This window comes from Lissotriton helveticus, chromosome 7 (assembly GCF_964261635.1).
Source record: "Lissotriton helveticus chromosome 7, aLisHel1.1, whole genome shotgun sequence".
Taxonomy (NCBI): domain Eukaryota; kingdom Metazoa; phylum Chordata; class Amphibia; order Caudata; family Salamandridae; genus Lissotriton; species Lissotriton helveticus.
In genome coordinates, this window is record NC_136068.1 from 391885307 (window position 1) to 391910616 (window position 25310).

The 25310-nt window shown below is 47.9% G+C and overlaps 1 protein-coding gene across 3 annotated transcripts in view; it reads left to right on the forward strand.

Annotated features, from left to right (window-relative positions):
• The window catches only part of PHF20 (PHD finger protein 20), a 1067420-nt gene that overhangs the window by 797254 nt on the left and 244856 nt on the right, over window positions 1-25310 (forward strand). For 2 of the 3 annotated variants that reach the window (XM_078652233.1, XM_078652234.1), the window contains exon 17: window positions 13118-13341. In XM_078652233.1, coding sequence (XP_078508359.1) covers window positions 13118-13341 — 224 coding nt within the window. The remainder of the gene's footprint in view (window positions 1-13117; window positions 13342-25310) is intronic. The other variant, XM_078652235.1, reaches the window with a different exon arrangement.

Here is a 25310-nt window from a genome sequence, read left to right on the forward strand (position 1 = left end):
TATGGTAATAAAATATTACTTTACGTCAAATAAATCCTAGAAATCTACTAAAAAAACAAAGGTTAAAGTGACCTTTTAGCTAGGTAAACACTTCTGTGAGACAGTAATATTTTAAACCCAACAAAAACGACTGAAAATCCCCAATTGGTTATTTCTAGTATCTATAACTTGTGCACTAATAATAACTCACACCCTCTTCATGCACAGTTAATTACCCCACATATTACATAAATCATGACATGTTCTATAACATCATTGATAACATCACTGCAACGTTTCCACAGACATAAATGACGACGCGCTGGGCGTGATGTGGGTGCAAGATAAAGTTGTTGTGTTGCCAACAGATGCACTTGAATGCACCACAGCCTGCAGCCGGCCTGCTTGACTAGTCCGTAGTCCTCGCTGATGCTTCTTGAAGAAAGCACCTCGGACAGGGGAATGGAAATTACACCCTTCCAATTCTGCTGAAGGTGTAAAACAAAATGTCCCTGGAGCGACAATCACAAGTTCTGTAACCTCTGCTTCTCTTCACTGGAAAACTTCCTGCGAAGCCTGTCCCGCCTTCCATTGCAAGAAATCTTTAAAGTATCAGAGGAAAAGGAGATGAACCCTTCATAGTATGAAAAGGCAGGTTCGTTGGTGACACCTAATTTTTTCAGATCCAAAACTATGCCAGGCCCTGAGGAAAAGATTCAGGCATTCCAGCCAGGCAAGCAGAAGAAAGTCTAGTAAGTGTTTAGCGGGACAGTGCACAAACCTTTGGGTTCTGCACCTTAAACTGGGATGCCCCGAATTTGAAAGGCTGGGCCTACCCCAGTGAAGACCCCATCCATGGGCAGCAGCCTGTGAGACTTGTCAGCTTGTCTCTGTCTACAAGATCAACCCTCGTTGTTTAAATCTCCCATAGTTATGAGATTTATTAAAGGCCTCGGATAAGTTTCCTCCCACTTTCTTCATCACTACTCGTGGGATTTAAATTTAGTTCTCACTTTCTTAATGGGTTCTCCCATTGAACCTTTATATAGTTGTCCCTAAGGTTCCTAACGTTTGACTATATTTCTGGTTGCTATCACTTCCGCTAAGAGGGTGAGTGAGTTGCAAGCTCTTAGCTCCAAGCCTCTATTTACATCATTTCATGTGGATAAGATCTTTCTTAGGGACTGAGCTGCTTTCCTGCCTAAGGTGGTCACTCCTTTCCTCCTAGGACAATCTATCACTTTACCCACTTTCTATCCTCCATATCATCCTGCTTTTCGGAGCAGAAGAGACATCACCACCAGGACCCTAAGAGGGTGGTCAGCCTCTACCTGAACAGGATTAAGGACTTCAGGTTGGACAACCACCACTTCATCGGATATGTGGGCAAGATGAAGGGCAAGGCTGTCCACAAAAGAACACTGTCAAGGGGGCTCAGCCTCCATATCAAGATCTGCTACGCGTTGGCCAAGAAGGAGCCTCTTGAAGGTATTCAAGCTCATTTCTACCAGAGCTAAGTCTTCTTCTCTGGCTTTAGCTAGAGGTGTCCCTGTGGTAGACATCTGCAAGATGGGAACTTGGGCCGCCCTCCACACTTTTGCGATGCACTATTGCTTAGATTCGAAGGTGAGGAGGGACGGCCATTTTGCTCAGTCTGTGCTGCAGGATTTTTTGGTCTAGGTAGGCAGGCACCCTCCGCCAGGAGGGGGAATGCTTGGGGATTCAATTCGAAAAGGTGAGGAATCCACAGGCTGATGTGTCCATCAGAAGAACAAGTTACTTACCTTCGGTAACGCTTTCTCTGGTGGATACAGCATCTGCCAGTGGATTATTCACTGACCCAACTGCCTGCCCGTGCCTGCCTGCTTATACCATAAAATAATCAATGAATATTTGTGATTTATAATTTAAATCATGTGATGCTTGACTCTAGGAAATGTCTACGATGAGGAATTTCCGGTTTGTCTATATTTGTATACTTTGTATACTTGTGTAGTGTCAGTTCACCTATTCACCTCAAAGGCACGGAACAAAAGGGTGAAACTGACGTCAGAACACTGACGAGGTCGTCTTATGGCTCCAATGACATCAAGCGGAGTCGGGTGCGGAGCCGTTCCATTGTGACGTCCTCATCGACCTGGGAGAGCTGAGGAGTAATGTTTCCATGGAATGCAGGACATGGGGTAATTCAAAAGGTGAGGAATCCACAGGCAGATACTGTATCCACCAGAAAAAGCATTACCGAAGTGTGGAAAATGACTAAAATCGGTATACATAAGCGGCGTTCATTTATGTTCACCACAGCCACTTTTGAAAGTAAAGCGACAATCATGAAACAGTAGCCACGCCATCTTGTCCCTTTTAGGCCCCATCGCGAACGTAGGTGGCAGCCATTTTGTGTGTCACGACCTCTCTGCCCACTGCCAATAGCCTGCGCGTCTCTCCCCCTCACTCCCCAGCCTCGCAAGCATTCCCCCGCGCCACGACAGCCCCCGGTTTCTCCTGCTTGGTCCATAAGCGCACCTCTAGCGCGACCCTGTCTCCGAGCCACATCCCGTGCTGAACCCCCTCGCTCTTTCATCTCATTCAAAGAACAGGTCCTTTAGATAACCTCTTCCTCCCTGCCCGATTGTCCTGCCTGATCCCAGGCCATCACCTAGCCCGACAGATGCAGTTTATTGCCCCCTACAGTAGGACCTCGCCTCACATCAAAGGAGCGGTGGTTAATCAATACCCTCACACCTCCAGATCCGACCGATCGCCCACTTTCCCGTTCCAAGCGGAATGTCCAGCTGCGCGACAACCACCACATGCTGAGGTTGAGGTGGGAACTCTACTGTAAATATGTGTGGGAACGGGGGTGAAGCGGGGATTCCGAGGATGTCTTTCCGTACATCAAAGTATTGACAAGAATGTGTTTCATGTAATAAAGCAATAAACCTGTGTATAAGAGGCCAGGCGTCAAGGATGCGTTTAGAGCACCTCGAGAAGATACCCTGTTGTCTGATTTGACGTGTTCTGCTCCGTCGGAATAAACTCCTGTTTCCTGCCTTCTGTCTCCAGCGCCTGCCTCTTTGTTTGGTAATCTCGAATGGTATGAAAGGCGGCTAACGCCGGGCAAATACTGAAGGGTTCTTGGTCGAATTCGGCCCTACCTTTCTACAATTGGCGCCCAATGTGGGGCCCATCAGTGACACGTGCATCCAGTGGGAGAGGTCCCAACGACAGAGTGAACGACTGCAACGATCGGGAAGTGCACCTGCCCGATAGACCCTCGTCTGGCAGCCGATCATCCGAACTTCAGTGGTTCTGAGCAGACCTCTCTCGAGTGATCTACGGTCCTGACTGGGAACCATCAGGAGTGCCACAGCAATTACGGAGAATAGAGGACGATCAGGTGCTGGAAGCGGAAGACGAGAAACTGTCCATAAGGTCCGGGTAAGGTCGTGTAACACGACAAATTGCGCATTGATTGTTTGATTGTTTGAAAATACTAGTATTACTCATTTGATTGTTTCTGAGAGATTCTCTATCTGCAAACAAGCACAGAGTCGCCATACTCTGTTTAGTCTTTGCAGATAGTGAAGGGTAGGTAACGCAGGCCTTTGCCCCCATTGTAATCCGTCGTGCCTGCTTCCCTCTCCATTTGATTGATTGTTATCCAAGCATTTACTGTTTTGGAATTGGTTCTCTTTGGATCATTCTCTATTTGCAAACAAGCACAGAGTCGCATTACTCTGTTTAGTCTTTGCAGATAGTGAAGGATAGGTAACGCAGGCTTTTGCCCCCATTGTAATCCGTCATGCCTATTTTATTCCTCATTTGATTGATTGATTGTTTATCCGAACATTGATCGTTCGGAATTGGTTCTCTTTGGGTTATTCTCTATTCACAAATAAGCACAGGGTCGCAATACTCTGTTTAGTCTTTGCGGATAGTGAAGGATAGGTAGTGCAGACTTTTGTCCCCTTTGTAACCCGTCATGCCTATCTTTGCCCCGTTTGTTGGTAGTTGGTTCAGCCCGGACCGTTTATTAGAGGTAGATCATCCGGCTCCACCGGAAGACGCCCCTAATAAAAAGGACATAAATATTTAAAAAATGCGGATTAGCCGCTGTATCGTGCTAGCAAACAATAACATAAAAATCGTTAGGAAAAACAAAAGGAATCGAGCAAAATCAGTAGGCCACTGATGGGATCTCTTTTTGACCTCGCTAAAATAGAAACATTAGGAACAACCCCTCATGAGAAATATGAAACTAGTGAGAAGAATCGAGCTCGACGCCATGATGGCTGCAAGACAGCTCGGCTCCACCGCCCACCCCGCCCAAATAACGACAAACCCAATGCAAATATTATAAATATATTCAACACTCCAGCAAAGTAACATGTTAAAACTTTTTATTAAACAACTATTTAACACTTTTTATTAAACAACTATTTACATGGCAGCCGGCTGCAACAACAAACCCAAATGCATTTGCCGTCTGCTTGACGCTGTTCCTGTTGGGCTACTTTTAGCTACTTTTTAGTAGGCTTTTGGGCTATAAAAAAGTCTACAAAAGCCATCAGCCGGAGAGGTAGCGTTGGTGGCGGCCCGTTGAGCGAATAGGCCGGAGGCTACCCAACGCGCCAAGGCCTGGTCCAGCCATCCTATAATGCTGCGCCAAGAGATGGCGTGGGGTGCCCTGGGGGGAGGCGATGCGAACGGGCCTCCCCCACCTCCCCAGGGGGGAGGTTCCTCAGCTGCAGCAGGGCGACCCTTAGCGTTTCACTCGCCGGCCAGCTGCAGTGGGGCGACCCTTAGCGTTTCACTCGCCGGCCAGCTGCAATGGGGCGACCCTTAGCGTTTCACTCGCCGGCCAGCTGCAGTGGGGCGACCCTTAATGTTTCACCTGCCAGACGGCTGCACCAGGACTGCCATTGGCGTTCCACTCGGTTGGATGACCGGGGGACCCGCTCCGGTGGCCGGGGTGAAGAGCGGCTGCTGCTGCGGAACGCTCAAAATGGCGGCCGACACCCCGGATTTGGGCCTGGTCCATTAGAACGGCTCTGGGCTACCTTGGAACTCGGATGCTTGCCTGCTCGGGCATGAGCCCCACTCTTGAAGACGCCCTCCCAGTTTTTAAAATTCTACGAAAGTCACTGGCCCTCGACTCCCGCAGGCTTCCGGTGGGGGCCACCGCCACTGTTGCTCGACTATCCCCCATGGATATGCCGCTGCCCCGGGCGACCGCCACCTTATCCACATCTGGTGTCGAAGGAAAGACTGATTCAACGTATCTGTGGAGGGATACACCTGCTGTCCCGCTCTCCGGAGTGGCTGCGACGTGGCCGCGAGAGGATGGTGCTCTCATGATGACGCCAGCTTTTGTCTGAATTACCAAGAGACACTCGATCAGCTCCGGTGGGACCTCAGCGTGGCCCGGTAGGGAATATTTTGCCTTTCTCGCTTTTAAATTGCAGTCCACACCGCCTGTCCTCTCTGCTGGCATTAACGAAATCTTTTGAACTACCGAAAGGGATTCTGGTCCGACCACTTGTTATTGGAGGCATTTGGACTATGCTCTGGGCCCGCCCGGCCTCGACCAAAATGGCGCCAGTATGGGCGGGACTCGCAATTCCTTATGACGTTCTAGTTGCCTAAACCTTGATGTTATGGGATATGTATGCGGTCTTTGTACACGTGGCGGGCGGGAAAGGGTGCGGACTGAACATACGAACACCCTATCGATCTGTTTTCTTTGTCCTTTATGTATTATTAAAGCTCCAAAATGATGTTACTGATGATACATGCCCTTGGTGTACGTATGGACGATTTTATTGTAACTGATCCTGTTATATTTCCAACTATAAAATAAACCTTCACCGGTCCTGCAACCGTTAGTCGCGTTTAGTTTTTCAATTAAATGACTCGTCCCTTTGCTTACTTCTATACTACAGTGTAATGTCTCCTTACCTCATGCATTTCCCGTTTGCCCCGTGGCCGGCCTACATGGTTGGAGGCCCGTATTTGAATGCTGACATCCTCACAAATAAATATATGGAACTAGCCTCATAACAGTCACTTAGATTGGGAGGTTCTCGAATAAAGAAAGGGACAAGATAAATGAAGCAATTTTGGTCATGAAAAATTAGAAAGACATGGTACATAGAAATAACGCGAAAGGAATAGTCAGGATCTGTCGTGTTTTACACTTCTGCAGCATAAACAATAGGTAAAAGATCCTGATATTTAGATATATCGATGAATAGGACAATAGACCAGTTCCTCTGGGCTTCAAGGCCGAGAGGTAAGGTACTGCGTCCCAAAGAAAAGTTAGGTACGTGGTAGGTAAAAACATCTTCGTGTTTTTGCGCGCTGATGTGCTTTGAACGCTGTCGCCCCCCCCCCTTTTTTTCTTTCTCTGCAGGTTAATATCGGAATTTCAGCTGAAGTATGGAGAAGACTCAGAATGCACCGTGTTCACACGCAGAAAGAAGAAGAATTGTATGGTGTGAATGTGCGCGTGGGCCCCGATTTGTGTCGTATGAATGCTTATGTGTGGCGCACATCTGGGTTGACGAACGAATGCTTTTTGTATGACTACGGTGTTGATCGAACGGTCAATGGGATAGGAAAATTAAGCCCGAACATGGTACCTGCATGCGAAAAACGAATAAAGATATAGCACTTTCCTTACTTAGGAACGACTCTCTCTGGAGCTAACGACTGGGGGAGTGACCTATGCCAGAAACTTGAAGGCCTATTTCAGTACGACGAACCCAACCCCAACCGATATCCCAAATGAACGCCCTAAATGACGCGCACCAGTGAGTCAACTTAATGTGCGGACTAGATGAGAAAAGTTAAGGCTACCCCGGGTTGGGGTTCATCCAAAATCCCCCCCCTCAGCCCAGAAATTAGGGATATTGTCATGTTTTAGATTTACCCCCTCTTCTTCCACCCTCATAGAAAAGTCAGAATTGCACCATCGCACGTCCGACAGACACTCTCCTTTACCTCAACTTGGATCGTCATTTGTTAGATGACCCCACCATGAGTATAAGCACGACTGGACCAGTGTCCGACCAATTAAAAGGAGTAAGTATTTATTGAAGCGAGGTTACCAACAGAAATTGTCTGCCTTTAGGAAGGAAGGAGAACGAAGAGCTCGACCCCCAAATGAATTAAGTGGAGTACTGAAAATATACAACACGCATGAAAAGGCTTTCGCCAAAAATAGCCCTCTGTTTCATCTTAAGTTTTCGTACTTGATGTATGTACTGTCGCACCCTATCTGGTATTTGTGTATACGTAAACTATGAATTTATGTTTTCCCTCAGCTTGTGTTTTATACGTGAAACTGACCCGTACTGATCTATATGTGTGTGCACTGAATAGCCTATTATTATACATGTCTCTCTCTCTCTCTCTCTTTTTATGTTGTACGTGTACTAATAGCCTATTTGGTACGCACGACTCTCTCTCTCCCTCTGAGGGCTCCCTTGTGAAAAAATAACGACACTGTACCTCGCCGGTACAGGTATAATTGGCTTTAGACACGACAGTGTTTGAACAAATTGACAGAAACAAAACGATCATATTTAGCCATATTACTACCTCTCCTTTCTGTAAAATGATGGAACTTAATTGGCTGAGAAAGAAAGGACAGGTAAGACGACTGATGTCCCCTAATCTGACCCTTAAAAGGGAACTATGTCAGTGGCTTTTGTTTTAAGAACTTTGGTAAACATCACCCTCATCGTTCGGATTACCACCGCCCATTGCACAAAAATAGAATGTCCGACACGTCCCTGTTTCTCCAGAATGGTCCCAGTTCTGTACCAGCCGTCCCAGAAAATGTTAAAGACTGTAGCTATAAGCCCATGATAATAGCATTTCACACTTTTTATAAATTAACAGACCTTGAAGAAACATATAGCTCAACAAGATTTGTTTTAGACAAACGCGAGTCTCTACTGAAGGAGCCGGTTGGAATTCGATAAACCATGTGATTTTTAGATATCAGACTTCTTGCCACGTTCGCAAATATAACGGGAGTAGAAAACCAGACAGACAGGATGTTTGAAAATAGAAAAAAAATGCTCGCCGACCTGCGCTACAGCAATGATGCATGAGTTAACAAAATACACCGATGTAAGGATTACTAAGCATTCACCCTATCGTGACCAATGAACGTTTCCCTAACTACTTGGGGTTGGGAGAGAAATTAAAGTGTGTAAACGTCTTCCCCTGCCAATTCTCTAAAAATTGTTTTTATACTCATTCAAGGATAACGTGCAGTCGTCAGGAGGAGAGAGGCCGGATGTGACGCACAGCCTGGCTCCAGATCGGGGAATATCTATGACCTCGACCAAGGTGGAGCCCCAGAGCAAAGAGTTGCGGGACAAGGCACCGTTCTCAGCGTGGAAAGTGAAGGAAAGAAGGGCCGCCCAGAAGCCCCTGCACGTTGATGAGCTCGTGCCGAAAGTCCCAGCCGATTGATGGGCCCACTTGCTTGAAATTTCTGCCCTCCTTGGTCCGCCTCAGATCTGATCCCACACCACCCTCTCTTCCCTCGGCCTCCCAAAGCACGCCCCCATCGCCCCCCTTTTTTTCATATGGAATTTTTGAACTTGACTCTGAGAAGAAAGACAGCACAAAAGATAAAATAGGGTTTGTCACGAAGGAAGAACGGAATGCGGGTACCCCGCCTAAGGTACCTATGATAGATTAGTTAGGGAACAGGAGAAACACAGGACTGTGGTCCAAGAGCAAAGAATGGCCACACCCTGCAACGCGAGATCTGAAGTAGAGCTGGACGCATAGCTCCACCGCAGGTGCTCAACAGTGCCAACGAAAGAAGAAAAACAATGAGAGCCTACCAGTGATGGCTCGCTGTAAAAAGACACTGGAAAGACGAACCCTTTTTTTGAACATTGCCACCCCTTGACTGTCCCTTGTATCAAGTTGAATTTCTCTCCCAACCGCTTTGTATTGATTACCACCCAATTGAGTTCTCGAAACCTTACATCGGTCACTTCCAACTGTACATGAATAACCAAGAAGGCGTTAACTCTGTACCTTGATGATTGTAGAACACCAGTTATGCACATGAACATGCTGTCTAGTTTTGACCCCCATGGAGTCCAGACCTCAAGAAATGTACTTAATAGCCCTTATTTGGCCAGAACATTTTTGTATGACATCATGTTTGTATTCGAACGAATTTTCTACATCGTCTAAATAATGTCCCCGTCTCCAAGGTCTAACATATGACACAGCTAATGTAATTTTGTATGCACTGCCTCCTCGCCTATCGCATTGACTACATGTGGTTATGTACGATTCTGTCAACATTGATAGCCGGATTATTTCCATCTGCCCATAATGCATATGGGCTACCAAAGACCTCAATAGACAGCCCAGCCACATGCTTCCCTTATTAGTATAACTAGATGTCAGCTTGTACGTCCTTACCTCAGACATGAACAGAAATGAACTAACTTATGATAAAAACTGGGGACTGTGGAAAATGACTAAAATCGGTATACATAAGCGGCGTTCATTTATGTTCACCACAGCCACTGTTGAAAGTAAAGCGACAATCATGAAACAGTAGCCACGCCATCTTGTCCCTTTTAGGCCCCATCGCGAACGTAGGTGGCAGCCATTTTGTGTGTCACGACCTCTCTGCCCACTGCCAATAGCCTGCGCGTCTCTCCCCCTCACTCCCCAGCCTCGCAAGCATTCCCCCGCGCCCCGACAGCCCCCGGTTTCTCCTGCTTGGGCCAAAAGCGCACCTCTAGCGCGACCCTGTCTCCGAGCCACATCCCGTGCTGAACCCCCTCGCTCTTTCATCTCATTCAAAGAACAGGTCCTTTAGATAACCTCTTCCTCCCTGCCCGATTGTCCAGCCTGATCCCAGGCCATCACCTAGCCCGACAGATGCAGTTTATTGCCCCCTACAGTAGGACCTCGCCTCACATCAAAGGAGCGGTGGTTAATCAATACCCTCACACCTCCAGATCCGACCGATCGCCCACTTTCCCGTTCCCAGCGGAATGTCCAGCTGCGCGACAACCACCACATGCTGAGGTTGAGGTGGGAACTCTACTGTAAATATGTGTGGGAACGGGGGTGAAGCGGGGATTCCGAGGATGTCTTTCCGTACATCAAAGTATTGACAAGAATGCGTTTCATGTAATAAAGCAATAAACCTGTGTATAAGAGGCCAGGCCTCAAGGATGCGTTTAGAGCACCTCGAGAAGATACCCTGTTGTCTGATTTGACGTGTTCTGCTCCGTCGGAATAAACTCCTGTTTCCTGCCTTCTGTCTCCAGCGCCTGCCTCTTTGTTTGGTAATCTCGAATGGTATGAAAGGCGGCTAACGCCGGGCAAATACTGAAGGGTTCTTGGTCGAATTCGGCCCTACCTTTCTACAGAAGGTAAGTAACTTATTCATTATGCCACATTCCAGGGAGCATGAGCCTCTGATTGGCTGGGTCCCCTCATCTTCAAGATGGAGGGGACTAAGATGTGTGCTTCACCTCGCATCCCTTACTCTGTTTTCCCGCTGATTCTCCTGCCCAAAGTGGGGTCAGTACCGGTGAGAGCCAGTTGCTGGGGACAGCAAAAAGCAGGGTTGGCTATCAAAGGCGGCCTGCCTTGGAAGCTTCACCTTTGTTGACCCAGCCCATCCTGGGGGAGGAGGCATGACACCTGTGCCCAGTATGAGCTTTGTTTCTGGACCCAGAGAGCGAAGGCCCTCTACTCAGGGTATCCAGAAATCTGTCTGGTGGTGGTGGCAAATGGCAGGAAACCATTCAGAAACCACACCAGGGCTGGTCGTTTTCAGGGGCATCTCTAAGATGGCCTCTTATTGCTATATCCTACATTGACATCCGTGTGGGTTTAATGTGCTGAGAAGTTTGCTACCAAACTTCCCAGGTTTTAGTAAAGCCATTATGAAGCTATGGACCAACTCCCAGACCATATACTCTTTATGGCTTTACTGCACTTACAGGGTCTAAGAAATGACTTAGACATTGTAGGGGTACAGTGCTCATGCAATAATACCCTCATCTGTGGTCTAGTGCCCCCTCCTAGAGGAGTGGCTTACCTAGGCCACAAGCAGTGGATTGCAGGCATGGCACACAAGGAGATGTGCCATGTCGACTCTTCCCTTTCCTCTGCACCAAAACATGCAGCCTGCAATGGTGGTGTGTGGGTGTTACGGTGCAGAGTCTCTAATGGTGGCACAATAGCTGCTGCAGCTCTTCGAGGCCTACCCAGGTCACAGTGCCCTTGGTACCCATGGTACCTTTTAGAAGGGCCTTACCTGTGGTCAGTGATTTGCCAATTGTGAATTCAAATACAGTTTTGGGAAATAACACATGCCCTGGGAACTTGATTGGCAGGGGGCCAGGGCACATCAAGTCCAAGTGCATCAGAAATCTGACACAAAAGTGTGTGTGTGGGGGGGGGGTGTTACTGCAACAGAAACCCACTTTCCTACAAGGAGCGGCGGGGGGTACTCTCCAGAATTAATTTTAATGATGGAGAACTCCTGCCTATACTAAAAATGTTCCCTGGCTTAAGAGTATGTGATTCTTCTCATGTTGCTTTGGCAGATAGTTTTGATCTTTGCTTTTGTTTAAGATATCTAGCTATGGAGATTGTGGTGATATATGTTGTAGGATCTGAGATCACAGTATTTGGCTAGGTGACATTTGTTAGAGGAAATGTGTGTGGAGGAATTTGCTGAATCATTTGGGGTGATAGGCGTGTTGGTCTTGTTTTTGTAGTTAGAAAATATTGTATGTGCAAAATAAAACCAGGTGCAACATAAACAAGTTTGTGATGGTACATTCTGGAGCATAATTGTGTGTAGATGCAAAATCACATTGGAATACATATTCACCCTAGGTACAACATCAGGTAAAGTGTGGAACAACCAGGAGGTACAAAAACATGTTTGGGAACAAAAATCGCATACTGGGGCACAAACCTATTTAGTAATGTCCAGTCAGCAGGTGTGTGATATCAAATTTTGGTGAGAAATCTCTCTGTACATAGAGTAAAAGTGGCAGTAAAATGTCATTCATGTGTGCATCACTGTAACACCACACTTGATTGGCAGCACACTGAGGTGCAAAATTACTCTTGGTGAAACATCAGCATGAGTGTTCAAAACGTTTAGATACACAAATCCCTTTTATTTGCAGAATGAGCCAGCATCCCCATGCCAAGTAATCCGTATTGGGGTATTACATTTAGGAGCAAAACCCAGTTAACCTGAACTGCTACCTTGCAAAATCACTGTTATTGCAGTAGAGTGGGAACACGTTCACGAGCGCAAATCACATTTAGGAGGAAAATGCATTTTGGTGTAAAATGATTAAGTGCAAAATCATTTTTGGTGCAACAAACACCGGAGTGAGGTAACCCTTCTTTTAAATTTAGGTGCAAAATCACTTGTAGGTGCGTAACACATCTTGGTACAACACGAACAGGAGTGTGTGCACTTAGGTGTGAAACACAGTTAAGAGCAAAAATCACATACCGCTTTAATCACTCTTGGTGGAAAGTCCGGAGGACTTCTGAGGGCAATCCGACTGTAGAAGGGATGGTTTCTACTGGAACGGTGGGCAGGAAATATATATCACAACATTGTGCCTCCAATTGCAGTGCATGGGCCCTTATATAATTACTGGAACTATTTATTAAGTTAACTAACACAACTGTTGCCCAGACAAAGAGACAGATCAACAAAAGAGAAGAGCCAAATGTCCCATTTTTTCCCCCTTTTATAATATGTGAGCTTTGACTTTTAATTAATTACGTGAACTCTTTCACAGACTGACAGACCCTAAAACAACCCATTCCTGTGTATCACAACTTTCTGATGCTCCATGTTGCCACCAGATTTGCTTTCATGCAATGAATTAAAAGTGACGAATGAAAGTTTCTCTCATAGATTAACTATTACAAAACGTTTATCCAAGCACTAGCTTTACTTTCAGTGAAAAAGCAAATTGTTTATGCAATGCAATCGTTTTTCCAAATGTCAAACTCTGATATTTGTTCTTTTTTTAGTAATGGTTGTGTTTGGGTTATACGCAAAGTGTAAAATAAAATATTTTATTCCTTTAAGAGGAAGATACATTGAGTGACTCCTCTACAGACAGTTTGCTTTGGAGTGAGGATGAATACAGCCAGGAAATCGATGTGACCACAAACCCAGAGGAAGCTGTCGAAGAGGACGAGCGTGATTTTGAGATTGTTCGATGTATGTGTGAAGTGCAAGAAGAACATAATTTTATGATCCAGGTACGGACTGTAGACACAGACAAACTCCCCAAGAGATTACATTTTCAGGTAGGGTATTTTGCTGAAAAGTGCAATACATTAATCACCACAAATCTGTTTTGAAAACAGTTGAATTTTCATGTAATACTTCAGAATTTGATTGAAACTGTGTAGTTCTTTTATTATTTCAGTAATGTATTTAGTTTTTTCTTTTACCGATTGTAAAATTTGCTTTTCAGCTTAATTTCATGAGGAGTTTTCAGATGCACATGTGCTAACCAAATGAGAAAATATATATAGTTCCCTTCTGGCTCAGTAATTTTGTGTTTTTTGTGTGACAAAATAAAAATACATTGTCGCAATCATTACTCTTAAAACAGTAAGTAAAAAATGCTTTTGCATAACATATTTGATATCGAACTATCCCACAGTACTGGCACCTTATCAGCATAAAATCTGACACCAGTTAGTATGTTCTCTTCCATCTTGTACAGTGTCTTAGAACACTTAGATAGATTCACTTTTTTGAACTTTCAACCTTGTCAGCCGTTAGTGTTTTGCACTGACTGAAATTTACACAAACTTAATCATTGACTTGATTTAACACTTCTACACATACAACTACCTACGTGTGTTAAGATTTGAACAGTTTTTTAGGTATTCTGGCTCATTTGGCTATCCTTTGCTAATTCGTTCATAACCCAATTTTGTTTATTTTTAGTAAATTGTGAGGTTTTTCTTTTCTTGTTTTATTTCTGAAATTGCAATTGTTTTTGTGATTACATATTTATATTATTTATTTATATATAGTTTTATATAGCCCAGACATGACCCAGACAGGTATCAGAGCGCTTTACAAATGATCAAGGTCAATGAGTTAGGCAAGTGGGTCAGTAACAGCAGTGATAAGCAAGATACTGATGTATACTAGAGGAACAGTGTATCGTGACACTTTAAAAATGAGCATATATGAACAAAAAACAAATAGGGATGTTGAGAACAGACATGGGATCAGGTGCAAAACACATTGTAGCAGCGCCACTCTGGACAAGGCAGACCGTACAGGAGGAGAAAAACCAGCTTGTTGTAGAAACAACAACAAATGGTACCAAGTGGGAGTAGGTGCATTCAGATCGGAGAGTAATCATCGGTAGTACTTTCACTTCTTTTTTTAAATTTGCAGTTGAGGCATTGTCTGATTTTTGGGAGACAAGGAGTTCCAGATTCTTGGAGCAATACCGGAGAGTGCTCGATTATAGGTTTTCTTTCTTTGGTGGTTTTGCGGTTTTAGCAGCAGGGTGCTGGAACACCTAGAGGATCTGCTACAGCCATTGAGTTCCAGTTTGTGAGCTAGCTACAAAGGGGTATTATGGTGAAGGGCCTTGTGTGTCATGCAAGCAATTTTAAGATGTATCATAGCCTCAAAAGGCAACCAGTTTTGGGATTTGAGGTCTGGTGTGATGTGGTTAATTCTTCTGGATCCTGTGATAAGCCTTGCAGCCGAATTCAAGGAGACCATGAGCAGTGCCAACTTGTAGCTGTGTAGCCCACAGAGCGTTGCTCTACCATACTCCAACCTGGAAATTACTAACCCTTGAACAGCAGACTTGAAGTCCTCTGGGGGGAGGAAGGGTTTTATCTATATTAGGATATTCATTTGAAAGTTAGCTCCTTTGGCAGATGAGCTGATGTGCTCCTGCAAACTCAAGATCCTATCAAGTATTATTCCAAGAGACCTTGTTGAGTTAAAGGTTTGTGGTGTACAGTTGAGAGGCGTTAGGTGTTTCATGTATTCAACAATGACGGGAGCCTGTTTAGGTGGCGCAATAAGGAGGTATTTTGTTTTGAAGGAGTTTAGCTGGAGATGTTGGGAAGTCAGCCTGTGTTTTGTTTTGAGTAGGGTTGAGTTGAGTGACCTGATGTCTTCCGGGGAGGAGATTTTCAGGTACAGCTGGTTGTCTTCCGCATACATGTGATAGTGAATGTTGGATAAATTGAGCATTTCCGTTAGAGATTAACACTGAACCTGATAGACCCATCCTGCGTTCCAGTAAGTCCAGGAGGTCGTCATGTTTGACCTTATCAAAAGCTGAAGAGAGGTCAAGGAGGATTAGAAGGCAGGCGTAGTTCCGATCCAGCATTCCTAGAGTGTCATACACTATGTGAGTAAGGGCTGTTTCAGTACTATTGCCCTGACGAAAACCAGATTGGAATTGGTCTAGAAGCTGGAATTTATCAATGTGGTTACATAATTGGACATGAACACATTTCTATAGGAGCGTCAATAGAGTTGGAATGCTAGCGATAGGTCGAAAGTTATTAAGGTCATCTTAATCCGCAGTGTTTTTTCTAATTATGGATGTGACCTGCACCGACTTTAGACAATACAGGATCATACCTTGGCGTAGGGAGGCATTTACTATTTTGGTCCAGAGTAGGACAAAGGACCACTTCATTTCCTTGAAAAAATTTGAGGGTAAGGGGGGTCACTGAAATGCTTTGAGGGTTTCAAAGTAATAAGCAAGTTGAGTATATAGATTTCGTCAAAGGGTGTGAATTGGCTCCAGAAGGCAATATTTTTGGGGGTGAACCCTGGAGCAGGCAGAGGCTGAGGCGATGCAGGTTTAGTAGGGAATGGGACAGTCAGTTGGTTCATTACATTCCAGAGATCAATTTCAATCTTAATTCTTTTCAAGGAAGGAGGCAAACACGTCACAATTTGGCTGTGTACTGGAAACTGTTGGCGGGAGAGTGTAAAGGTAATTGAATTGGAGTTTGATTAATTCACAACGTTTTTTAGGTCTGTTTTTGACATTATCTAGTAGGCTTCTGAAGAAGTTCAATCTCACCCTCCTGATATGTTTGTTGTAGGTGCTTCTTTTAGATCCCAGGAGCATAAGGTGTTCAAGCCACAGGGAGCCTCTCCAGGATCGGTCGGCTAGTCTCAGATTGCGTCTGTCTGTTTTTAAACTATCGTTGAACCAAGGTTTGGAGTCTTTGGTGGACCTTCTTTTTAGTAGTAAGGGGGCAATTGTATCTAGAATACTCAATGTAGAGTTGTTGAAATGCTCAGTGAGGTCCTGTACCCCAGACAATTCAATTGGTGGAAGCAAGGTATTATTGCTTAGGGTTATCAATTCATTCATGTTTGTTTGGGAAAGATCGTTTCCAGTGCCTAGGTTTCTTAGCTTGTCATCTTTTCATAGACCAAAGTTCAATGATGCGGAAGGAGATAAAATGATGATCAGAAAAGTCACATGGGGCAATCAAATCCAGTTCACTAGAATTGGGTTTAGCAAAAATTTGGTCCAGAATGTGTGAGTGGGGCTATCACAGATTTGAATTAGGCTAAAGTCAGCAAGGTAGGTTTTGAGAGTGGTAACTGCCAGGTCCTTCACGTTGTTCCAGTGAAGGTTGAACTCTCCAAGGAAGATTTGGGGACAATGTTGTCCCACATTGGAAGAAATGATTTCCATGATTTGTTCAAGGAAGGTGAGGTTATCTCCCAGTGGATGGTAAAACGTGAAGTTTGCATAATGGCCTGTGGTTGCTAGTGATGTCCATGCACAAGAAGAGGGGACAACATCTTTGTGCTACTATTTCACTATAAGGCTATTTTGGTATATACAGGCGATTCCTCCACCAGGTCTGTCCGATCTGTCCAGTCTGCTGATGTTATGGCCCCGTGGGACTAGTATGTCGAGAACCAGACCAGAGGAATCCTTTAGCCAAGTTTCTGCAAGTATAAGGATTTCAAGATCCTGAGCTAGAATGAGGTCAGCGATGTCTGTGGCATGTTTCACTGCTGATCTACAATTGATGAGCACACTTCAAGTGTGGAATGGCGTCGGTGGAAGTGGGCTTTGTGATGGGAACTTGTTAGAGGTTGGAGATGTTTAAAGCCTTAGTGTTATGTCTGGGCCTTCTGAGCAGGTTCGCGGGAAAGGCTTGAATGTGTTCCCAGTAATCTAGCTTGTCCATGAGAGAGGCATTATAAGAACGCAGGAGGTAGTCAATATCCCTCACTGTGAAGGAATTCTTAGATCTAGAGAGCCTAGAAAAGGAGCATTAGGGTAGGGTACGGTTCACCAGCCAGGGGGAGGGGGGGGGGGGTTGGGGGGGTCACATAGTTCGGAGATAATCCCATGAGTGAATGGGGAGATGACAGCTTAGTGTAGAAGTTAGTATCTGGTGCTAGATTATGTCTGTACTTCCCTTGATGACCTGTCAGTCCATCCGTCCCTAGGCAGTTTTGAGGTGATGATTATAAGCTTTTGTAAATTAGCCTTAAGTTGATGATCCTGGCAGATATTATATAGGGTGGATGAAGGTAAAGGGTGGTGATGAAACTCCAAGGAGTCTCCTCATACAGACCTAGACCAATGAGAGGACGAGGTAATTCGGCCCCCATCCCTGAACCCGCCCTATGGTGGTCACCTCAACCATGGGCCTTTCCTCCACATTCATTTCAGTTGCTACCGTACGGTGGACCTGGCTATCAACCTCTTTTTGGCCAGGACAGAGCACAAAGAGGGCGCAGAAGAGGCAACAGAGGTCGATCACCGGACACACGATCAGCAGAGAACGCAGGTACAATGGGATCCGACGCTAGAGCAACGGATCACCAGGAGCATGACGACTGCATCAACCAGCGGAGTGGCGACCTAACTGTTAACCTTAATCAGAAATGGCTCACCCCTTTTGAAATGCAAGTTCTTGAGAAAAGGTTAGGCTTTGTACCTACCTATATGGGGGTGCTTTCAAGACACAACAAGAACTCTGAGTTCTTTCACAAGATACGCCTATCTTTTTTTCTTTGACAAACAGAACAATATTATACGAGATACTGCCTGTAACACTGGGTTGAGACACAAATCTACATTTATCCCCACACTCCAACTGGTACCCTCAGAGGTGGCTACCTTCGAGAAGGCGGTCCTGAAACACTTCCCTTCTAATACAGGATCAGCAAAACACCCCATTTTAACCTTACCAAAGAGAAAGAACGTTGTCTGCATGAATTGGGATCTGATACTCCGATTGTTGTAAAGCTGGCTGATAAAGGTGAGGCCACAGTAGTTATGGATGCCATGATGTATCAAGCTGAATGCTTACGACTACTCCAAGATACCAAATACTATAAACCAATTGCACATGACCCCAACCCAAGATTACAGAAAGTCATCAAGACTATGGTATCTAGTGCGTCTGAATCAGGATGGATTACTAAGTGAGGCTGATTTTCTTACTCCCACCCATCCTAAGATTCCAGCATTTTACATCTTACCGAAGATACACAAAGTGCAAAGACAACCACTTGGTAGACCTATTGTGTCGGGTATTGGTTCTATTTTAGAACTTTTATCCCAATTCATGGACTGGTTTCTCCGATCTATACTGGCACAAATGCCCTCTTACCTCCACTATTCATTTTGATCCTGATAAACATCTTTTTGCCTTCTTTGATATACAGGCCCTAGATACAAATATCCTGCAAGAGGATACGCTCAGGACAAATAAACAGCTACTGGAATTACATCCACGCAGTGATCAGATGCCAACATCTTTTGTCATGGAGTGCGCATCCCTGTTCGTGAGAGAGAACTTTTTCTCATTTGAAGACCAACTATTTTGACAGGTGACGGGCACTTCCATGGGGAGCACTTGTGCACCTATCATGGCAGATATGTACATGCATTAGTTCGAAGAGACGCATATCTAGCCTACAGTGAATCCCTTCCACAGCAAATTATTGCTGTGGAAGAGATATATTGACAACATCCTGGTACTCTGGGAGGGTAACCAGGCCTCTTTGAAGGCCTTTTCTGTATGACTCAACTATTTGAACATTCACCTCAAATGCACATGTGAATTTAGCCAGAAAACTTCAATTTCTTGACCTTAAAAGAGGAGTTGATGAAGTACCGAGAACATTCCAACAATCTTACCGAGAACTTCTTGGCATGACAAATCCATCCCAGGTGGTCCCCAGAGCATCTAAACGGGCACGTAACAATAACCGTGATGCACTACTAGAATCTTATCAAAACCTTCTTATCGCCTGGTATGTGTGAGCACGTTTAGCCATCTTTCTGAGACCATCAAGAAGGCTATTAATACCAATTGGCACATCCTTAATAAGGTTTGTGAGAAACCCTTTTTCGCCTTTAAATGCAGCAGCAATTTGAGTAACATCTTGCTACATACCAGGCCAAGAAAAACCATGACGACTGACACACCACGCACCATCTGGACAGGGGCACCTGTACAGGACCATTTCCCATGTGGCCCATGTGTGGCTTGTCAAATTACAATACGTCCTAAACAACTGGATTTGGGTCTAAAAACTCCCTGGATCTTATCCGATCATAACAATTGTAAATCTGAAGGACATATCTACCTGATTAAGTGCCTTTGTAATATGATGTACGTTGGCGTGACGACCCACAAGGTTAAAACCAGAATCATTGAACATTGGAGTTCAATGAAGTGTAAGAAATCAAATACCAAACTTGCACGGCATTTTCTGGATGTGGGACATAAAGAAGAAGATATTACATGGGTGGTCCTGGACAAACCCCACTATTGCATGTACATGGGTCCTCTAGATAAAGTACTTTTCCGCAGAGAACAGCGCTGGGTATTCAGATTATATCAAAGAACAGGAGTGTAGACACGTCAACCTTGTTGGGATTGAGGTGGAATATGATAGGAACAAGAAGTATCCCAACTGGTATTATTGATAGGCAATTAGTAAGGATATGCATACACTATTATCCACAAGGAGACTCTATTCGATTGTAGCATGTGCTCATGGCATCATTTTTATATAAACCATCCGAGGTAAATTGGGAAGAAAAAGAAAGAGTAATTTACAGTTGTATCTGAAAGAGACACGTTAGTGATAGATTCCTTACCTTAGAATATCCCCAGGCGTCAGACTGGATCCGGAAAATTTTGTGAAGCAATACCCCTGCACGCCGGTAGGCGTCGTCCGCGGCTCCGCGTCCGTCGTCGGCGTCGTTAGAGCCAGAATGACGTCGTCGGAGTACTTAGACGCCGCCCATGCGCGCTGACGTCAGTTCTTCTTTTTTCCGTGCCAGCTAGCGCAGATCCGGAGAAGCTCTACCCCTTAATCATTTTTTGACTAAACTTTTTTGATCTTTTGATCATTTCTCTACTCGAGTCTTCGACTCCGACGGTGCCGGTAGGGATGCCCGGGTTTAAGCCCTGCTCAAAGTGCGACCGACTGATGTCGGTTACCGACCCCCATCGCCGGTGCCTCAAGTGTTTAGGCCTCGACCACGACGACCGCACCTGCTCCAACTGCCGGACCCTGACGTTGAAAGCTAGGCGGTCCCGCAAGCGGCTCGAGCTCCGGCAGTCGGCCCCGCGCCACTCCAGGTCCCGGTCCCACAAGAGGTCCAGGGACTGGTCGCGGGGTCGGAGTCCTTGCAGCTCCGGGAGTGGACATCGGTCGTCCGGATCCAAGTCCTCAAGTAAGAGGCATGAGAGGTTGGAGAGACGTCATCGTTCCTCCGACCCACCCCGACGCTCGCACGATGCGGCCGGAGGTTCGGGTGCCACCACCCACGCGGCTCCGACGGAGTCGCAGGCGTCGCCGCCTGCCCCACACCTTCGGGTCCCTGGGCATGACGCGACGCCAGAGGAAGTCGAGCGGTACCTCATGGCCATGAGGTCCCTCCCTTCTCAGCCGGGTCCCGTGGCGCCTACGGGCCCAGCGGCCCCGGCTAGAGGCCCTAGCGGGTCGGGTGCTTCGGCTCCGACGCAGTCGGGTGCTTCGGCTCCGAAGCAGTCGGGTGCTTCGGCGGCGCCGGCGACTTCGGTCCCGGCGCCGCAGGACCTCACTGGATCCACTTCTGGATCCGGGTCGTCGCCGGTCAACCTCACGACCTCACCAGCGCCGGCCCAGCGGGTGTCGCCCCCCCCCCCCATCTTCCCTTCCGTCCGGCTCTGGCGCCGGAGCGGCGCCGCTGGGCGCCGCTACCGACAGCCTTTATAGATTTCTATTGCCATGAACTGGCCCCGTCTGTTGACCCTGATCTGCAGGAGATGGGTGACGAGGGTGATTTGGAGAGGTCTGGGGACCCTCTAGCACAAGAGTGCCAGTCTCAAGAGGACTGGACATATGAGCTTGGGGAGGCCAGTGGAATTGACACTTCGCCAGACGCTGGATTTGTCTCCCCTCCCACCGTGGCTACGGAGGAGGGGGCTGCTTACAGTGTAATGTTGACGCGGGCGGCCAAGGCCTTAAACCTTGAGCTCCCCGTCGCGGCCGTGAGGACTTACCTCCTCACTGAGGTCCTTAAACCGCAGGCAAGCTCCAATGAGCCTCTGCTGCCGTTTAATGAGGCCCTGTGTGACGTTCTTGTGGGCACTTGGTCCAAGCCCGCCACAGGCCCGCCTGTGGATAGGAACGTGGCCAGACGCTACCGCCCGGCCCCGGGCGACCCTTGCTTTTTGTCCACCCATCCCACCCCCGAGAGCCTGGTCATCCAGGCCTCCACTTCCCAGACCGCATTCCCTATGGCTCCGCCCGATCGGGAATCCAAGAGGTATGAAAAGTGTTCCCGTCCCTGAGTTTGGGACTGCGGTCTGTCAATACCGCATGCCTCTTGGGCCGCTACACCCACACCCTGTGGGACACGGTCGCGGACGTGCTGCCACAATGTCCGGAGGAGGTCCGGGCTAAACTCGCCCAAGCCCTTGCGGAGGGTCGAGATGCAGCGCGATATTGCATCTGGTGTGGGCTGGATACCACGGACTCACTGGGCAGGGCGATGGCTAAGACGGTGGCGGTTCGACGCCACGCCTGGTTGAGATCCGCCAACTTTTCGGCCGATGTCCAGGCCACAATTCTGGACATGCCGTTTGATGGCCGGCGACAAGGCAGACCATGCGCTTGAGCGTTTTAAGGACTCCAGGGCTACGGCCAAGTCCTTGGGCCTCTCGGCCACACGCCAGCAATCGGGTGCCTTTCGCTCCTTTCGTGGCCATGGAAGGGGCGCCCCCACACGTGCTGCCAGCCACGCACCGCAGAATGTTCAACAGCGCGGTGGCGGCCGTGGAAACCGCGAGGCCAGTCCACACCTCCCCCCCGCAGCATCCGCCTCAAAACCTTCCTAGTCCGTGTTTTCAGGCCCATGTGACGCCAGTGGGGGGCAGGGTTCGCCATCACCTCTTCCACTGGCGCACTGTCACGTCGGACAGGTGGGTGCTGCAAATCGTCCGAAGGGGCTACTCCCTCCCCTTCGAGGCGACCCCTCCAGCCATGCCACCGCAATTCCACCGCGTGTCGGGGGATCACTTGCAACTTCTGCAAGAGGAAGTCACGGCCCTCTTGGCCAAGGGGGCCATTGAGCGCTTTCCTGGGCCAGTAGTAGGGTGTGGTTGTTACTCCCACTACTTTCTGGTACCCAAGAAGGGCAAAGGGGGCCTACGCCCTATCTTGGACCTACGGAACGTCAACGGCTTCCTCTGTAAGGAGAAGTTCAAGATGCTGACTTTGGCTCAGGTCTTAGCTGCCCTGGACTCTGGAGACTGGATGGTAGCGTTGGACTTGCAGGACGCTTATTTTCACATCCCCGTTCTGCCGGCCCACCGGCGTTACCTACGGTTCACGGTAGGCCACGAGCACTTTCAGTTTATCGTGCTCCCCTTCGGCCTTACCAGCGCCCCACGGGTGTTCACGAAAGTGATGGCGGAGGTCGCAGCTCATCTGCGCAGGTTATGGGTGTCCGTCTTCCCCTACCTCGACGACTGGTTGTTGAAGGCGGGCCCGCCCCAGACAGTCGTCAGCCACCTCCAGACTACGGCCGACCTCCTGCACTTGCTGGAGTTCTCCATCAACGTGCCGAAGTCGCACCTGTGTCCCTCTCAGAAGCTCCTCTTCATCGGAGCGGTTCTAGACTCGGCGCAGTTTCGGGTTTATCCTCCCGAACAGCGGGTTCGGGATATTCAGGCTCTCATTCCGATCTTTCAGCCTTTATCCCGAGTCTCGGTCAGGTTGACGCTGCGGCTTCTGGGGCTGATGGCCTCCTGCATCCTTCTGGTGCATCACGCCCGGTGGCGGATGCGGGCTCTGCAGTGGGACCTGAAGTTTCAGTGGGCCCAGCATCAGGGCAACTTGTCCGATCATGTCTTGATCTCGGAGGGCACTGCAAGACAGTTGCAGTGGTGGCTCACGGACCGCGATTGGGTCAGTGGGAGATCCCTCTCCCTACCCCACCCGGAGCACGTGGTTGTGACGGACGCGTCCCTCCAGGGCTGGGGAGGCCACATGGCAGAGGCGGAGATCAGAGGCCTCTGGTCTCCGGCGGAGTCCCGGCTCCATATCAACCTTATGGAGCTGCGGGCGATCCGACTAGCACTGAAGACATTCCTCCCCTCTGTCCGGGGGAGTGTAGTGCAGGTGTTCACGGACAACACCACCGCCATGTGGTACTGCAACAAACAGGGCGGGGTGGGGTCGTGGACCCTATGCCAGGAGGCTCTGCGCCTCTGGCAGTGGCTGGAACATCAGGGCGTGACCCTGGTGGTTCAACACCTGGCAGGTTCTCTGAATGCCAGGGCGGACGAACTCAGCCGTCGGTGCATGATGGATCATGAATGGCGTCTGAACTGGCGCAAGGTCTCTTTCAGCAGTGGGGAGAGCCTTGGTTAGATCTATTCGCCACAGAAGAGAACGCGCAATGTCATCAGTTCTGCGCGTTGGAATTTCCAAGGCGGCACTCGCTCGGAGACGCTTTTCGTCGCGAGTGGAGTTACTGGTATCCCGAGCTACTCAGCATGTCAGTCGATCCCCCGATTCGTCTGCCTCTTCGGGAGGACCTTCTGTCGCAGCAGCAGGGGACGGTTCTCCACCCGAACCTGTCCAGTCTCCACCTACAAGCTTGGAGATTGAGCGGCGGCAGTTGAGGCCATTTGACTTGCCTCCTGAAGTATGTAATGTCATTCTGGCAGCCAGGCGTCCCTCCACTAAGTCGGTATACGCCTGCAGGTGGAACAGATTTGTGGCATGGTGCACAGCAAAGGCTGTGGATCCACTCTCTGCACCCCTTTCTGAGTTTCTCCTCTTCCTTCTTTCTCTTGCCCAGCAGGGCTCTGCTCTGGGCACTATCAAGGGCTACCTTTCTGCCCTCTTAAGGCTACCTGATCAGCCTTCCTTGTTCAAGTCCCCAATTGTAAATAGACTTTTGAAGGGCATCACACACATGTTCCCTCCTGTTCCTTTCGTGATGCCCCAGTGAGACTTGAACCTTGTTCTTACTTACCTAATTTGTGCTCCCTTCGAGCCGCTCCATAACTGTCCTCTCCGTCTTCTTACTCTGAAGACTGCTTTCCTGGTTGCCATCACCTCTGCCAGGAGAGTGAGTGAGCTCCAGGCTCTTTCTTCCACACCTCCTTTCCTCTCTGTCCATCCGGACAAGGTTGTGTTGCGGACAAGACCCTCTTTCCTGCCCAAGGTTGTTACGGCCTTCCACATCGGGCAGTCCATTACCTTGTCCACCTTCTTTCCGCCTCCGCATCCCTCGAAAGAGGAAGAGAGGCTCCACCGTCTGGACCCAAAACGTGCGCTCTCTTTCTATCTGGATCGCACACGCCAGTTCCGGGTGGATGACCAACTCTTTGTTGGTTACGTGGGCGCTAAGAAGGGAAAGGTGGTGCACAAGCGGACCATCTCTCGGTGGATCATCTTGTGTATCCAGGCGTATTACTCCTTGGCTAAGAAGGAGCCCCCTGTTGGATTGAGGGCTCATTCCACGGCGACTACCACTGCCCTGGGCCGAAGAGTGCCCTTGCAGGACATTTGCCAGGCAGCTACGTGGGCCTCGCTGCCCACGTTTGCACGACACTACTGCCTGGACAGCCAAGTCCGGAGGGATGGCTTCTTTGGCCGTTCCGTCCTCCAGAAATTTCTGGTGTGATTATTGGTTCGCAGACCCACCACCGGGGTTGGTATTGCTGGGGTATCTATTCTAAGGTAAGGAATCTATCACTAACGTGTCACTTTCAAA